The sequence below is a fragment of the Pongo pygmaeus genome, chromosome 13, assembly GCF_028885625.2.
Source record: "Pongo pygmaeus isolate AG05252 chromosome 13, NHGRI_mPonPyg2-v2.0_pri, whole genome shotgun sequence".
In the NCBI taxonomy this organism is placed as follows: domain Eukaryota; kingdom Metazoa; phylum Chordata; class Mammalia; order Primates; family Hominidae; genus Pongo; species Pongo pygmaeus.
The window spans coordinates 79434271-79453070 of NC_072386.2; the positions used below are offsets into that span (position 1 = coordinate 79434271).

The window sequence follows — 18800 nt, forward strand, 5'->3', positions numbered from 1 at the left end:
TTAGTAATTGACTATTAAAGATTATGTTAGCTATAGGTACTTTACAATTACTTTTTATTATAAAGATTCCCTTTTCTTCCTAACTTGCTAAGATAATTTAATCAGGAATGAGTGTTGATTTTTAGATATTACCAGAAAAGCACAAGTGATAAAAAATTTATAATTTTGATTAATTTTAATCAAAATTAAAATTTGTGCTTCAAAAATCACCAAGAAAGTGAAAGGCAAGACACAAAAATGAAGAAAATATTTGTAAATCATATATTTTAGAAAGGGCTTGTATCTAAGATATAACTTAGAACTCAATAAGGAGAAAACAAATTACCTGATTTTAAAAAAATGAGCAAGATTTGAATGGACATTTCACTAGAGCAGCTGTTTGAATGGCCAGTAAGCACATGAAAAGTGTTTAACCTCATTAGTCATTAGGGAAATGCAAATTAAAATCCTTATAGGTACCACTTCACACTCACTAGAATAGGTATAATAAAAAAGACAGACAATTGTTGGTGACTAGGAAAGCAGAGACCCTCATGCATTGCTGGTAGGAATGTGAAATGGTGCAGCCAACCTAGGCAAACAGTTTGGCAGGGTTTTTTTTTTTTTTTTCTTTTCTCCAAGTTAAACAAAAATTTACAGTATGACCTAGCAATTCTACTTCTTTGTCTTTATCCAAGACAAATGAAAACATTTGTCCACACAAAAACTTGTAAGTGAATATCCATATCAGCATTAGTCATGTAGCCAAAAAGTAGGAATGATATGAATATCTGTCATCTGATGAAGGGATAAGCAAAACGTTTGTATGTTCATACAGTGGAAGACTTCATGCTTATAACATGTATGAACCTGAAAAGCAAGCCATATGAAAGAAAACAGACAAAAGACCACATATTGTATGAATTTATTTATAGGAAATGTCCAGAAAAGACCAATTCTTAGGAACATAGGTTAGTGGTTACATGGTGCTGGGATGGGAACAGGGAGCAACTGCATATGGACATGAGAGATCTTTTTGTGATAATGGAAGTGTTCTAAGATCAGATTGAGGTGATGGTTATACAACTTTGTAAGTTTAGTAAAAATCCTTGAATTCTTTACTTACAGTGGCTGAACTCTATTTTATGTAAATTATTCTTCAGTGAAGATGTTAAGGAATGAATATTGAATTTTATCAAATACTTTTTCTGTAACTAATGAAAATGTATATGATTTTCACCTTTATTTCATTAATTTGGTGAGTCCCTTTAGTGGGCTCTCTTGTTTGTAGTTCCTTTTTCTCCAAGATCTTGGCCTCAAAGTTCTGGCTGAGCCTGTAGTCTTCACTGCCAGTGTTTGTCTCCCCACTTCCAGGAGATTACAGAGATTTCTGAGCTGCTGCTTCGTGCTACGGCTTTGTACCCTCTTTACCCGACCAGTTTATAACTCAGTGTATGTTTTGGGGGGAAAGCAGAGGCTTACCATAGTTTCCCTTCTCTGGCTTTCCAGCCTCTTACATCCTGGCTGCCTTAGTTGCTCAAGCAGCTGTCTTACATATTTTCTGCAGTGTTTCATGGAAGAATGGTCTGATGATAACCTATTCCATCATAGCTAACAGTGGAAGTCTATGTGAGTTTTTTTAAGATGTCAGTATTACAGCATTGCTATATGCTGATGGAAACGCACCTCTAAGGAAGGGTAGTATTGATGCCAGCCAAGGAGAGAGCTTAAGTGCTGGAGTGAGTGATGTCCCCAAGGAGATTAGAAGGGGTTGAATCCAGTGCACAAGGGGATGGATTGGCCTCCCTCATGATGTTACAGGATTCCTTTAGTGCCACTTTGCCAGCCAGAAATCTTTGCTGCCCCTGCCACCTCTGTCTGGGCCTTGCTTGGGCCCCCTGGCCTTACTCCACCCTCTTGGCCTGGCAGGTTGTGCTTGGCTCACACCCACTTGAATCCTGTGCCTGCCGCAGCTCCACACTCAGCTTGAGGCTGGACTGGGCATGCCATGAACGGCTTCCATGTCAGGCACTGGTGTCTAGACAAGGGGAATGTGGTGTCACCCAAAAACTCAGAGATACCAGCATTCATGGAGCCCCAAGCAGTGTTACAACTCTTGCTTGGGGAGTCCTGAGGTCTGGGACCCCAGAAATGTTGCAGGTCTTCACTCCCATAGCTTGGCTAGCAGGAGCGTGTTACAGCTCTTTTATTCCCGTTGCCCCCAGCTTGGCGAGCTGGCCAGGGGCATCACAGCCCTTTCATTCCTGTCGCCTGCAGCTCAGCAAGTTCCAGGTCCGTGTCCCGTGACCAAGAGGAATGAAGTGCGTGGACACCAGAGAGTGAGTAAGGCAGAGAAGAAGTTTATTGAGTGACATAAGGAAAGCTCTCAGCTGTGAGAGGGGACCCAAAGTGGGTAGCCACCTGAGAGGGTGAGTCTAGGGTTTTTATGGGTTAGAATGGAGGTGTGTGTGCTGATTTGTCCCTGGGTGGGCTTGGAAAAAGCACTGTTTGATTGGTTAAAAGGCATCATCCAGAAGGAACCAATCAAGAGAATGAGGGTAATATGGGGATAAAAGTTCTCTCTCTGTTTGTGGACTCTCTCGAACCAGCAGCTCGGTTTTTAGACTTTAAACTGTCGGTGGCTTGAAGGTTGGGTTTCACTGGGGACACATCCCTGTCTGCTGGGGAATTTGTCTGTCTCCTGTCACTCTCAATGAGTTAATTCATTCATAGTAACAGGAGGCAGGGTGGAGTATGTAAGTTCAAGTCCTGGGTGGATAGCTTTGGTGGTAAGTACTAGTAGAATGTCTTTTCTGGCTTTTCATAGGATTGATAGGAGGTTTTAAGATTCGTGGAGAGGGAAGTTGTGAAGTGGTCTATATGTGAGTAGGCTAGTGAATGAACTCAGGAAATACAGTAGGATTGCTGGGCAGCAGAATGGCCCACTTGAGATGAGTGGTCATAAATGTAAAATATTTAAATTTAAGAAGTAATGGAACTGAGAAATACTGGGCCTCAAAGAAGAGTTTGGCACCGAGTTAAGCCAGTTATTTGTTTTTGGTTCTGCCAACATTTTTCTTTGTTACATATTAATTCTTCATGGAAAAATTAATTACGAAGACATGTATCAGGCATTCCAAAACATTTAAAGACTTGCATATTTAGCACCCACCATCAAACCTAAGCAATACAATATTACAAATAAAATTGAAGTCCTCCATGTACCCATTGCCAGTCATACTCCAGTCCCCAAAACCACCAATTGAATTTATCATTTCTGTGTGTTTTATATCCCTGAATAGCATTATTGTTTTTAAAATTTGTGTTCATTATCCTGTGTATCTTTCTGTAATTAATACTTTTTCAATAATATTATTCATTAGATTTATCTGTATTTACTCTTAATTCTTTCACATTTATGCTATACAGGTAACATTCTATTTATAATTATATCCTTGTTTTATTAATTCTCCTATGGATGGATATTTAGGTTATATCCATTTTTTTGCTAGTCTTTGTATGCTCCCTTGAATTTTATTATACATATTTTCTTGGGTATGTGAGAGATTTTCTAGGGTATACATTCTAAGATCTGATGGATGCTAGGATATGTGCTTTGTCAACTGAGGTTCGCACTCCCCCTGGAAGTGTGTGAGATCAGAATGCCCCTGCCCTAGCCCTTACTTATGATATTATGTATCATCATGATTGATTTGTAATAGACTAATAAGGGTAAATAGCTGAGTGTATGCCTTCTATACTGTGATTTTACTATGTTGTTCGTCTGTTTGTTTAATTGGGGACCCATCTTTTTTCAGATTGTTAATTTTGCTAAAGATCTTCTTTGTTCTCAGAGTTAATTATCCCTTAAGGAGTTCCATGTGTTTATTTTTCTCGGTTCCAAAGTTACGATTCTGTGCTAAAGTCATAATTATGAAATCATCAGTTTGTTCATACTTTAAATCTATGCTTCTCCCATGTGGTTGACAGTCCCCAAGGCAGGCATCCATGAAGTCAAAAGGACTGACCAAAGTGTAATCTGCCCTTTGTACTGGGTTGGCATTGGTGCTAATACACTGCAAAAGCAGTGGTGGATAAACTGACAGCACCTTGCAAAGAAGCAAGGTGGTGTCACCAATTTGTCATTATTTATGTTAACATTAATGGGTTCATTTGTATTTTTAAATGAATAAACATTTAAACAATTTCTTAGTTTTGATTTCTAATAGAGTAACTATAGATCAGTAAATGCCAACTATAGTGTCTTCCTTTAAGAGCATGAAGGGGCCTGAGACTGGAAAGCTGGAGAAGCACCGCTTTAAGCACATGGTAGACGTATGAATAGACAAATACTTTATTCTTGCTGAACATGGTCATTGGGAAGGAAAACTGAGGTAATGTCATTCTATTAAAAGACGAATTAGGCTGATCTTGAAGTTGCATACTAATCTTAAGTAAATTTTCAATTCTTTGCCTTAAAATTTTGTTTACAACTAGATTATATTTGTAAATAAAATACTTTGCAGGTGCTGACCTTAAGGAAAGAGCCAAAATGAGTTCCAGTGAAGTTGGTCCTTTTGTCTCCAAAATACGAGCAGTGATTAACGATATTGGTAAGCACTATTAAATTCTTCTTTCAGCATGCTGAAGGAGTTTTTTTTTTGTTGTTTGTTTTTGAGACGGAGTTCACTCTTGTTGCCCAGGCTGGAGTGCAATGGCACTATCTTGGCTCACTGCAACCTCTGCCTCCCGGGTTCAAGCGCTTCTCCTGCCTCAGCCTCCCGAGTAGCTGGGATTACAGGCATGCACCACCATGCCCGGCTAATTTTGTATTTTTAGTAGAGACAAGGTTTCTCCATATTGGTCAGGCTGGTCTTGAACTCCCGACCTCAGGTGATCCGCCCACCTCGGCCTCCCAAAGTGCTGGGATTACAGGCGTGAGCCACCGTGCCCAGCCGGTTGAAGGGGTTCTTAAATGTCACATTTAAAAAGTTACACATTATATATAAGCATTGGTTAAATATTTATATAATTAGATAATCATGACCTATAGCTGTTTTTTAACATGGCACTTAATATATTTAATTTGAAAAATTATGTAAAATATTTAATAATTACAGATGTCTTATGTATGATAAAATATGAAGGTATTTATTAGACAACAATAATAATTTGCCATAAGCCTTTGACTTACAATATCTATATTTAACTATACATGCAAACATATGTTTGGGATTCCTTTGTTTTTTAAATATACAGGATCATACTTTTTTAAGACTTACAGTAACTATCAATTTATTTTATTTTATTTTTAATTTACTGCTGTATATTAATCCAGTCTTATCCAAAATTTTATATTATTTCTTCATTAATGAACTTTTTTTTCCTCTGTTTATGTTATTTATAATAAGGTAGTGAATACCCTTGTACTTAAGCATAGATTCTTAAACAGGGAATCGCTGTTCCAGTTATCATTTGTCCATTTTATATTTTAGTATTAATAAATTCTACAAAATTATATTCCCATCGGTTAAAGACAGTATGTTTCCTCATATTCCTGCCAGCATATAATGTTGCTATTTTTGAAGTTTGCCTAGGTTAAAAAAAAAAAAATCAACATTTTAATTTGTATTGCCCCAGATGCTTATGTGATGTTTTATCTTTTCAAATGAGATTTGGCTTGCTTTTTTTTTTTTTTTTATTTGGTTTTAGTTTTTTTTTTTTTAATTTTTGATTTTTTCTAGAGACAGGGTCTCACTTTATCACCCAGCCTGGAATGCAGTGGCATGATAATAGCTCACTGTAACCTCCAACTCCTGGGCTCAAGAGATCCTCCTGCCTCAGCCTCCTAAGTAGTTAGGACTACAGGTGTGAACCATCAGGCGTGGCTGATTTTTAATTTTCTTGTAGAGATGGGGGGTCTCACTGTGATTCCCAGGCTGATCTTGAACTCCTGCCTCAAGCGATGCTCCTCCCTCCTCTTCCCACAGTGTTGGGATTACATGCATGAGCCACATTGCTCAGCCTTTTCTTCATTCGTAAATTGCCTTTTCACGTCCTTCATCCGCCTTTTATAGGATTATTTAATAACTACTTGTTTATTTAAAAGGCATTTTTATATTCTTTGTGTTTAAATGTGTTATAGATATTGTCCTCTAATGTGCTTAATTTGATTCCAGTATCTTTAAATTTAAAGCTTTTAATATCTAGATGATGCTAGGTTCCCTTTATTATTCTTTTTCCTTGAAGGTTTTCTCTGTTGATTCTCGCACATCAGTTTTTCCAAATGAATTAAGAATTATTTTTTAAGGCAAAGGGGAAAAATTTCTGTATTGCAACTGTGATTGGAATTTTATAAATTTTGTTAAGAAAATTTTGACATTTTTATGATAGTAAATCTTTCTATCCATAGTGTGCATGGCTCTTATTTTCTGGGGTCATTCATTTTTTTAATGTCTTTCAAGGAAGTTTTATACTTTTCTTGGTCTTATATCTTTTTTTCCCCTCAAATATATTCCTAGCTATTTTATAGCATTTATTCCTTTGAATGAGACCCTCCCCTTGTTTCTGTTGTAGTCTTGTTATTATAGTCTGTAGGAAAGTTATTAACTTTTTTTTTTGAGCCGGAGTCTCGCTCTATCACCAGGCTGGAGTGCAGTGGCACGATCTCAGCTCACTGCAACCTCTGCATCCCAGGTTCAAGCGATTCTCCTGCCTCAGCCTCTCAAGTAGCTGAGACTACAGGCACGTGTCACCATGCCCAGCTAATTTTTGTATTTTTAGTAGAGATGGGGTTTCACCATGTTGGCCAGGATGGTCTTGATCTCTTGACCTCGTGATCCACCTGCCTTAGCCTCCCAAAGTGCTGGGATTACAGGCGGGAGCCACCACGCCTTGCCAAAAGCTAATAACTTTTATGTGCTTATTTTATATCATGTCAGCTGGATAATTACTTGTGTTAATTCTTCTTTAATTTTCTTGTGTTTTCAATTGAAAAGTACAATATAGATAATTACCTATAAGTAATGCAGTTTTTATCTCCTCCCCCAACATTTTAACCTTACATATTCATATTTTTTCATATTGGTTCAGGCCCTCATAGAGTATTCATTTGTTAAGGTGAGCGTGATCATCGTTATCTTTCTTTGACTTTGGTGGGTGCCTTTAATATTTTGCCAGTAATTATGATATTCAGGCAGTTCTCTTCTATTTCAACTTGTTAGGAGATTATTTCTGTTTTTAATCAAGAATAAGTGTTAAAGTTTGTCAAATGCTTTTAAAATGTGCATCAGGATTATAATTGATGTATGTTAGCATTTGCCTTATTTAGCCTTTATTATACTGAGTTATGTTAATAGCTTTACTGATGCTGTGGTGGCCATACATTACTAGAATAAGCCCTGCCTGGTCATTGTGGTTAGGGGTGCTGTTGGTTTTTAATATATATTGCTGGATTCAATAAAATGCTTTTGGTAGAATCATAAAGGAGATTGAGCTTTTAATTTTGTTTTGTGTTATTCTTTTTTGGTTTGGTGTGAATGTTATTTGCCTTCATAGAATGAGGTGAAAAGCTTTCCATGTTTTTCTATGCTATATACAGAACAAATCATGTTACTTGAAAGAATTGCAGAATTTGCCCATTTGACACCTTTTTGCATCTTGTGTGGTTTTGTTACTATTTTCTCACTTTCTTAGAATTAAAATTTAAAAAATACATGTTTTGATTTCTATAATGTCTTTGGCTTAGCTGTCTATTCTGCCTCTTCTCATTCAGTGCTGGTATTGTCTTAGGCCCTGCTTCTCTCCCCAGCTTCAGCCTCATGTTTATGTACCTTCTGACACAGAGCATGAACTTTGTTTAGAAGTTGGTCAGAGAGCTTAATTTTAGAAGTAAAAGTTGATGCTACCTGTAAGTTTATATATATGCAAAGGGGTGGCTGAGATTGGTTTCGTTGTTCAGATTACCTTGATGTTTGTTCCAGAGTGTCTTTCTGTTCTGTGGATTCTGAAATTGGGATTTTTCTGGAACTCTTTCTGTCTTTGCAATGTCATTTTCTTTTTTGTGATTGTAGCTATAGCTTTTCTTTTCTGGGCTAATTCTTATCTCCATTTTTTTCTTGGGAGTTCCTCCATATTTATTAATGATACTTTTTATTATAACATTACAGTAGACTTACTGTGATGATTCCAGAGATTTTGAAGGACATGTGGAAACTAAGTATCTTAATAGTATCTTAATAGAATCCACTCATTTAATATGTTAAAAATCACAGGCAGGGAGACTTTATCTTGAAGGGTCATATAGTAAATATTGTAGGTTTTATGGTGCCATATGGTCTCTGTTGCAGCTATACAACTCTGACTTTATAGTATGAAAGCAACCATAGATGATGTATCAACAAATGTGTGTGGCTCTGTTCCAATACAGCTTTATTTATGCATACCCAAATTTGAATTTCATTTGATTTTTATGCATTTTGAAACAATTTTTTATTTTGATTTTTTTCCCCAGGCATTTAAAAATGTAAAAACCATTCTTAGCTCACAGGTTGTACTAAAACAGGCAGTGGGTCTGATTTTCCTTTGAATGTCATGTGTCTTCTATCTTCATTTTTCCTGTTGCTTGGAATTAATTCCTCTATTTTTATTTATTCAAGAAATCTCACTTCAGTTCTAATTTGAACAACTTGATGCATGCTTGGCTCATACATTTTTCATTGGGTCTTGCTTTTTGGAGACATAAAGCTTTTAATTTTAAGGTCTTTGCTTTGATAGGGAGTTCAAAATATTGCATCTGGGGGTTTTGTATTCTTGATAAAATTCCAAGAAAACAAAACAAAAACCAAAGATAAGTTCATCCAATCTTAAAAAAATGTAAAGAGAAAAAATAGCATAAACTTAGAACATATTGAATAGTAAGATGTTGAAATAAGTCCAGTACTCACTATTAATGTTAGTTGATTAAACTTTGCTGTTTAAAGACATAGATGTTCAGATTTGACTAAATAATTGACATCAGCTGAATATTGTTAATAATAGCCACATTTGGGGTACCTCTTTTTGTACCTGAAGATTACTAGCCAAAAACAGATATATTAGTATTGATATTGGTCAAAATACATTTCAAAATAAAAAGCATTACTAGAGAGAGAGTTGCTGCATGTGATAAAAGGTTCAATTTTTCAAGAAACATACCCTTAAACTTGTATGCACTTAAAAACAAAAGTCTCAAGATACACAAATAAAATGATATGGATAAATTGGTAATTTATCATCACTGACAAAATTATCAACCCATCTCCCTCAATTTATCATGAGGTCAAAAAGACAAAAGTTAATAAAAATTTTTCAATGATTTGAACAACATAATTATCAAGTTTGGTTTAATAGACTCAACCCCAACTTATGTATTCTCGTGAACACAAGAAATGTTTAAAAATATGGGTCATGTGCAGGACCCTAAGGTCTCTGTTAAATTTCAGAAAATTGATGTATAGAGACCATATTTTCTGTCCATGGTGGAATTAAGTTATGTTAAAAGAAAAACTTTAGCCAAATTAAGTTTAAAGGAGTTTAATAGACCAGTGAACGATTTATGAATCGGGCAGTCCCCACAATCACAGTACATTCAGAGAGACTCCAGGGATGCCTTGTGGTCAGAACAAATTTATAGACAAAAAAGAAGGAAGTGACATACAGAAATCAGAAGCGAGGTACAGAAACAGCTGGATTGGTTACAGCTCAGCATTTGTCTTATTTTAACACAGTTTGAACACTGGGCAGTGTATGAGTGGTTGAAGTATGGCTGCTGGGATTGGCCAAGCCTCAGCTACTGTTACAGGACATACTCCTAAGTTAGGTTTTCTGTCTTTTCTACCTATTAAGTTAGGTTGCAGTTCCTCCACAAGTATAGAAGTACAGAGTCTTTCTAAGGCCGTATTTAGTTTGCTTTAACAATTAGAGACAAGATATCCATACGTACAGATTCTAAAACCGTATATTTGTAAACTGAGAATACTGAACAGCTCATGGGTCAAAGAAGAAACTATAATGGAAAAGAATACTAAAACTGAATGATTATACAATTACCATATGTCCAAATATATGAGATTTGATTAAAGTGATACTGTTAGCTGTGATGTATCCATGTCATGCAGCACAAGTATGTTAGCATCAGTGAATCTGCACGGGTCTGTAGCAATCTCAGTTCTTGCCTCCTCAGAAGAAAGAATTCGACCCAGGGGCATAAGGCTGGAGGAGAGACTGGGGCAAGTTTTAGAGCAGGAGTGAAAGTTTGTTAAAGAGCTCTAGAGCAGGAAGGAGAGGAACTTGCACAAGGGTCAAGTAGACGACTTGAGAGATCAGGCGTACCATTTGACCTTTTGAATTGGGGTTTTATATGTTAGCATTCTTCTGGGGTCTTCCGTTGCTTCTCCTGTGATTCTTCCCTTGGGGTGGGCTGTCTGCATGCGCAGTGGCCTGCCAGCCCTTGGGAGGGGCTGCACGTGCAGTGTGTTTACTAAGTTGTAGGCCTGCCTACTTGAGGCGCTTTCCCCCTTTGCAGTCCTGTGTTCCTAGAGGGAGGTCATCCGCCATTTTGCCTCTCAGTGCTCATGCTCAAGTGCACTTGCCCAGCTCCTAAGATCTTATCAGGAAGCTGCTGATCACCAGTTTCAGGTATTTCTATCTGGAAATACCTGATATTTCCAGGAGACTGCCTTTCTCTGGTGCTGGCTGTGACCAATTATTATTTTAGAGAGACAGTTAACAGCCGCCTGACAATTATATGGTCACCTGACATTCCTGGTGTGTGTATTTTGTGGGGAGCCCTCTCCAACTCTGCTCGTGTCTGATTAGCTACCTACTGTAACAGTACTTGAGGGGAATTTACAACATTAAATCCATCAGTTAGCAAGGAGATGTCATTGATGATAAATAGCTAAGCATTACCTTAAAAAGATTTTTAAAAGTTTTAAGTTCAAAGATTGTTGAACTAAAGCAACAATACAAGGATCAGAAATGAGTAAAATGGAAGACAGAGATGCAGTACATATGGTCAACACAAGGCCGTGCTCTTTACAATGGAGTAAAAAGTGTTTTAACAATATGTATTACAAATGAAAAAAGGTGTAATTATAGATACAGGAGAGATTATAAAGATAATAAAAAAATACTGGGAAAAAACTTTATGCAAATAAATATGAAACTTCTGTCTCAAGAAGAAATCGTGGGCTGGAATAGTCATGTAACCAAAAGAGGGTCCAACTTCTCGCCGCTTGTAGAAAGAAGCCAAAATAACAAGAGTGAGGTATGATAAAGAGTGTGAATTTTATTAATTGTTGCCAGCAGTGGGGAAAGTGGACAGAATCCTTTCCCAAAACTGCCACTTTCCAATTTCTGGAGAGTGCAGGGGTTTAAGAAGAGGGGTTTGGAATGCAGGAGAGGCAAGGGAGCTGGAGGTGCCCCATGGCATGACTTGATCCTATGGCTTATCCTGAGTTATTGTTCCATCTGGTGAAGGGGCCAGCACCATCTTGGGCCCAACCAGGGCAAATCAGTCGCAGTCAATCTTGCTGTCAGTCTCTAGCCGGGAGTAACTCTGGCCTTGAAGTAATATCCTGCTAGGGAGAGAATTCTGGAGGTGCCTGGTTTGCATCAGGATTTGGCCCCTGAAGCTTCTAAGGAAACATATGACCAGATAAGTGAGCATGGTGTGAGCTTAACAAGCGTCCAGGTAAATACATGTGCATCAGGCATGAAAGCATAAGGTGGGAAAGGGAGGGGAGTGGAGTTTTAAAGCACATTCCAAGGCTGTATTTAAAGACAAAAGAAAACACATCTGTAGTTTGTCTCAAAGCTGTGTCTTGAGACTGGGATGAAAAGAGGAAAGGAAAAAAAAATTTAAAAAGCAGTTTGAAGCTAAGCTGCTTGGTTACAGTCATATAATCACTGAAGTGATCAAACCAGTTCTTATAGTAAACTTTTTCACAGAGAAAGCACCAGACCCAGTTTTTTGATGATAGAGATTTACTTTTAAGATGTTTTACCCAATGCATAAGGAACAGATTCTTACAATCTTTTAAAGATAGTTCACAGGATAGTAAAATGAGAGTTTACTCCTAACTCATTATTTCAGACTAGTGTAATCTTTATACCTAAATCCGAGAGAAACAATGGAAGAAAAGAATAGGAGGAGACAGCCTCACTTGTGAGCATACATGAAATCCAGCAGGTTGTAACAAAAGACCAAATTGGGCTTTCCCAGGAAGGCAATGGTGGTTTCCACTGGAAAATATTAAATTTTAACTCATGATGTTAGCCAATGAAAATAAAATCATATGTGTATCTCAGTAGATTGAGGAAAAAGCATTTGAGAAATATCAACATGTATTCATGGAAAATGTTCTCAGCAAACTAGGAATAGAAGGAAACTTCCTTAGCCTGATGAAAGGTATCTCTTTCTTAATAATAAAATACTAGAAGTCATCTCCTAAAATCAGGAACAAGGCAAGAGGACCCACTGTCACCACCTCTGTTCTATATTATTCTGTAAATCCTGGTTTCTGTAGTAGGCAGGAAACAACAATAAATAAGGACCGAAAAAGAAATAACAGAGTCCTTCTCATGTGGTATGGCTGTCTCCATCAAAAAGCTAAAAGAAACAATAAATTATTAGAAATAAGAGTGTCACAAGATGGCTGGAAATGAGATCCATATTCAAAATAATCAATTGCCTTACTTTATACCAACAACAGACAAAAGATGTCAAGTAAGGATACCCTGGAAAGTAGGAACAAAAATGAGTCTTAGGAATACATGTAGCATATTTGGAGAAATTATAAAACTTTATTGTAAGATGTTTAAAAAAATAAATGGAGACAAATTATCCTCTTGAATAGGAAGATTTAGTATTAAAAAGATGATTTTCACAAATGGTGTAATTCAGTGTAATTACAACTAGATTCTCAGTATTGATTTTGTGAGGGACTTGATGAGCAAAAAGAGACCCCCAAATAGCCAAACACTCATAAAGAAGAAAATGAAACGTCTTGCCATTTCAGCACTCAAGATTTATTATAATGACATAGAAATGAAGATGGTGTATTATTGGCTTTCGGATAGATAAGTATACCATTGGGTTGAAATACAGAATCCCCAAAAAGACCACCCAAGTGGGGAAGCTGATATGTGACAGAGGTGGCATTGCAGATCGCTGCGGAATGGCAAACAATATGTTTAGAAGTGGAAACTAAAACTTTAATGATCTTAACAGAGAGAAGAGTTTCTTAAAACATAAAATATGACACATAAAACGGTGATCAATTTTACCAAATTAAACTTAAGAACATCAATTCATGAAAAGATACTGTAAATAAAGTAGAAAGAAAAGACACAGACTGGGAGAAAATACTTGAAACACATAGTTGCCAAAGGATTCGTGTATGCATTGATAAGTACATACAGGAATCAATACATGCATACGTATGCACAGCCTTGAAGTCAGCAAGAGGACATGACGGAAAAACATTTCACACAGAGGTAGAGGAGTGAGGGTAGACATAGGAAAAGATGGTCAGCCACAGTAGTAGTCATAGACCTGCAGTTAAGACCACAGTGGGATGCCGTTTTACATCTACCAGATTAGCCAAAAATTCTTAAGCCAGGTCTTACTAAGAGTTAGTGAGTTAAGTGGATTACCAGGCAGGAAGATTTATACTTCTAGTGGGAGCTGAACTGGTGTAACTGCTTAGGAAAAGTATTTTATATTGTCTTTCAAATTTAAATATCCACATTCCATAAGACTCGGTAGTTCACTTTTTAAGGGGTATTTACATAGAGGGATAACTTAAAGACTGTTTTTATTGGACCTGTAGTAAGAAATATATCTGCACTCTGGCCCAGTAAACACATAGGAGTGGGAGAGTATCAAAAGTTATGGTTCTTCTGTCTACACTCTAGTTTGATACTACCCTATGTCATTTAAAAAAATTCCTCCTCTTGACTAGCTCATGAATGGGTTGCTACTTGGATTTGAAACTACATTGTTCTGCAGACATTTTGCATATGTGTCCTAGGGACACTTACATTGTTAACACCAAAAAGCTGAAAAACAACCAAATTTCTATGACAGGAGAATGGAAAAATGTTTTGGTATATTTATACAATTGGATAGTAGAAAGCAGTGTACATAAATGAATAATACATGTACCAATATGGATAAATCTTTGAAACATAATGTTGATTTGAAAGTATGACTTATTTTTTATAAAACTAATAGCATTCAAAGCTAAACAGTTTGTGTTTAGGGACGTGTAAGTGTGTAATAAAATCACATATACACACACACACACACACACAGACTTTACAAGGATGGTTATTTTGGTTTGGAATTCAGGTGGAAGGATAGTTGAAGAGCTCAGTGGCAGACAGGTGTTAGTTCTGACCTAGATCTAGCTTTGAGTGGTGATTGTGTTGGAGTTTGTTATGATTATGCTTTATTACATGTATATGAATATATTCTTTACATGTGCCAAGTAAGACCAATTTTTAGAAGATTCATCTATCTTGAAACCTGTGGACATTTCTTATGTTATTTACTGTTTTTTTTTTTTTCTTTCTTACTGTCAGCTGAAGAATGACAAGGTTCATAACTTTAGAAAGGAGAGCTTTATGTCTCATAAAGGGTTACAACCTGCAAGGTTGCTATGCCCACACTCTGGGAAGCACAGCCTCTGGCCAGAATCCAGAAACTGGTACTTGGAAGGTGGGGTAAAGGGAGCAGGAATGTATGCTGAGCAGGGTGGCCAGGTATACATAGTCAGTAAGCTGCAGGAGGAGTCATGAATATTTATGAAAGGAGAAACAGGCACATGCACATTTGAGTTTCAGGCCTTTCCGTGGGACCCATGTTTAACAAATGACAGCCAGAGCATGATCTGAGGGTGGAGTCTTGGGACCTCTGCTGTCAAAAGATGAAACGGAGGGCTGGGCGCGGTGGCTCATGCCTGTAATCCCAGCACTTTTCGAGGCCAAGGCGGGCAGATCACCTGAGGTCAGGAGTTCGAGACCAGCCTGGCCAACGTGGTGAAACCCTGTCTCTACTAAAAAAATACAAAAATTAGCTGGACGTGGTGGTGCACGCCTGTAATCCTAGCCTGTAGTGCCAGCTACTAGGGAGGCTGAGGCACGAGAATCGCTTGAACCTGGGAGGTGGAAGTTGCAGTGAGCTGAGATCATGCCACTGCACTCCAGTCTGGGTGACAGAGCGAGACTCCGTCTCAAAAAAGAAGAAGCAGATGACACGAAAACCCTCATTGCGCCTCTTCTGTAGACGGGCCAGAACCACCCTGTGGTTGGTAGTCTCTTTATCAGGAAGAAATGCTGGTTGGTTGTTTTGACAGAACCGCAGAAGGGCGGGGCAGCATTCAGGCTGTTGGTTGAAATCAGCAGTGGCATCTTGGAAGGGCTGGTTTATCTTTAGCCCGTTAGAAGAAAGCCTAATGGCAGCTATTGAGGGAGATGGTCTGACCTCCCATCACATCATAGCTGGGAATTCAGCCTCTGAGATTTCTCTGTGGTCCCCTTGGCCAAAAGAATCAGTTCAGTTGGTTGAGGGGCTTAGAATTTTTTTTTTTTAATTTCTCATTATTTTCAAGGAAAGCCAAGATTTTACATTTCTAGAAAAATAGCTCTTGGGCTTTTGGTTTTAAGGTGTTTTTTTTTTTTTTTTTTTTTGTTTTTTTTTCTTTAAGAGAGGGTCTCCCTGTGTCGCCCAGGCTGGAGTGCAGTGGTGCGATCTCAGCTGTTTGTAGCCTCGACCTCTGGGGCTCAAGTGATCCTCCCACCTCAGCCTCCTGAGTAGCAGGGATGGGCTCTACCACGCCCAGCTAAGTTTTGTGTTGTTTCATCATGTTTCCAGACTGGTTTCGAACTCCTCGACTCAAGTGATCCTTCTGCCTTGGCCTCCCGAATTGCTAGGATTACAGGCATGAACCACTGTTCCTGGCCCCCTACCTTAAAACTTTTCTTGAAACTTTTTCTCTTTGATGGGAGAGAAAATCCTTTTGCATGTCTAACAAAATGCGTTTATGGCCAGGCACAGTGGCTCATGCCTGTAATCCTAACACTTTGGGAGCCTGAGGCCGGTGGATCACCTGAGGTCAGGAGTTTGAGACCAGCCTGGCCAACGTGGTGAACCCCCATCTCACTTGAAATACAGAAATTAGCCAGGCGTGGTGGCATGTGCCTGTAATACCAGCTACTCAGGAGGCTGAGGCACGAGCATCACTTGAACTTGGGAGGCGGAGGTTGCAATGAGCCGAGATCGTGTCATTTGCACTCCAGCCTGGGCGACAAGAGTGAAACTCGGTCTCAAAAAAAAAAAAAAAGCGTTTATGGACCAGATATTGCACAGAGGCCTCCATCTTTCTTTCTGGCTCTCTTTTCACTAGTTCTTCTCATAAAGTTTGTTCATTTTCTGAGAGAAGAGCTTCTAGGCTTATTTTTATCTTGGGAGGAAGTGACTTGGCCAGTGGATGCTCATGGATACTGATGGTAGAGGATCCTGCATTGTACTGTTAAAATTATGGGAGGCCATTGTTTTGGACTGAGCTCCTGCTCAAATCCCCAGCAGACCAGATTAAATTGATATAGTCACTCCTGCAAAATGCCACATAATCAAATTGAAACTTTATTAAGGAAGCAGACGGATTCCAAAACAGACCAGTTTTTCCTGAAAACAGGAGATTCCAGTCTACCTGAGTCAGCTCAGTAAGAAAGTCTACTCTGCTTTAACCCTTGCCAAAAAAACAACCCCCACCCCGCAAAGCCTGATGTAACCTGATAACCAATTAGTTTTTTTTTCCTCTTGTCCTGTTTTCTTGTTTCTACCTTACAAAACCCACTCTTCTGCCATTGCCTCATGGGAGCTTTTATTCTGTTTTGTAGAATGGAGGCTGCCCTGCCTCATGAATCGCAAATAAAAGTAAATTGGATCTGTAACTCAATTTGTTAGATTTTTGTCTTTGACAGTACTTATGGGCCTGCTTCCTATGCAGACCCTCCAGTAATTAAATGCCTTGGCAGTGGTGTGCTGGGGCCTGCTCACACTGACTCCAGGTGATTGTTAAATTTTCAGGAATTTTTTTTTTGTTTGTTTTAAAAAAAAGATAGGGTCCCACTCTGTTGCTCAGGCTGGAGTGCAGTGGCATGATCTCAGCTCACTGCAGCCTCCACCTCCTGTGTTCAAGTAATTCTTCCACCACAGCCTCTTGAGTAGTTGGAACTACAAGCGTGAGCCACCACGCCCGGCTATTTTTTATTTTTTGATAGAGACAGGGTTTCGCCGTGTTGGCCAGGCTGGTCTTGAACTCCTGGCCTCAAGTGATCCCCCCACCTTGGCCTCCAAAAATGCTGGGATTACAGGCATGAGCCATGACTCCCAGCCTAATTTTCAGAAATTTTGTGAGCTGGCTGTTGAACCACAGGCATCTTTAAATTGTGGCAGTATTAGTACTGATACAAATCAGGGTTCACCCCTGTCTGTTGGATACCATTTTTCCCTCTTGCCTCCTGTTATATTTACATTTTCTGCAACTGGAGAATTGATGGGATCTGAAAGGCAAATGTATTTTCTCTTTGGCCACCGTGATTTCCTGTACTCTGTGTGTTTTTAATGAAAGAGAGTTTATAAGCAACTTACAGACACGACTTATTTGAAAGCTCTTCTATTTTATTAAAATAGAGATCAGAAAGCAGTTCAGTATTTCATTCAGAGTCACTAAATTTACTTTATTGTTCCTAGTATCTTAGAAAGTCTGTTCTTAAACAGTAACTCAAATCCTAGAATAAAATTGAGTTCTTTTGTTCTTTAAAAAAAAAGTCATGTGACTATTTTTGAGACGTTTCATTCAAAGGAAATGGTGAATTTTTAGATTTCTAAAATGTTAATCATTGTTACAAATCCCCTTCCCTCTTGAAGTTTAGGTTGCCTGGGTTAGAAGCAGTAAACTGATTATTTTGAAATATTAGGCAACAGCAATGAAATTATCAGGATCTATTAACAGCTGTTGTTTCTTACAATTCCTTCTAGGGCTTCCTGGTGTGCACTTTCCTTCCAGTAGTTCGTGGTGGCAGTGTTGACATCACTATTGGTACCCACATTGTGCACATTAGCAGTACAGAGTATGGGGAGTGGACATGTTAATTACCTCACTGAGGGCCATTCTTGCCTTTAGTAACATTTAAATTAGATGATATTTCAAGATGAGATAGAACATTTTTAGAATTCTCTAAGTGGAAACTCTAAAGGGATAGACCTAGTTCTCTCAAGTTGAGACATCAAAGAATTATTACCTAATGATAAAGAAATATTTAAAATAGGTTTTCATTAGAATTTTAGATTACAGAATTTGGTGTGAGGCAATGATGTTTTTGTAAATGATCTTCCACAGTAATCCTTTAAAATGCCAGCATTCATAACTTCTTTTTCTTTCTCTGATGAAATAAAATTGCAAAAGCTTTAATTTAGCAGTGTAAATGCAAAGCTGAATTGAAATACAGGTAATTATGTTAAAAGGGACAGCTGACAAAATTCATGTATTTAACAATTTTTTCTTAACATTTTATAAGTTTTTATAGAAAGAAATAATTTAATTTTGGAAATTTTCAGTCTCTGGATCTGTTCTTCATTGATTGAAAATCTACTGTCCATATGCATTTTTCTATGAAAAAAAGCTCTCTCTGTGAAATACAAAGAATATCTTTGTATAACTGAATGAAAAAATTCTGTATGAAAAATCTGATGTAAGTTTTATGATATA

The 18800-nt window shown here is 37.9% G+C and overlaps 1 protein-coding gene across 12 annotated transcripts in view; it reads left to right on the forward strand.

Annotated features, from left to right (window-relative positions):
* Positions 1 to 18800, forward strand: part of AUH (AU RNA binding methylglutaconyl-CoA hydratase) — a 154741-nt gene that overhangs the window by 37782 nt on the left and 98159 nt on the right. For 10 of the 12 annotated variants that reach the window (XR_008504725.2, XR_010123422.1, XM_054502667.1 and 7 more), the window contains one exon: positions 4506 to 4592. The exons of the other annotated variants lie outside the window; for them this stretch is intronic. Coding sequence is in view for 8 of the 10 variants with exons in the window: in XM_054502667.1 (XP_054358642.1) it covers positions 4506 to 4592 (87 nt within the window). In the remaining 2 variants the exon portion in view is untranslated. The remainder of the gene's footprint in view (positions 1 to 4505; positions 4593 to 18800) is intronic. 12 annotated transcript variants of the gene reach the window in all.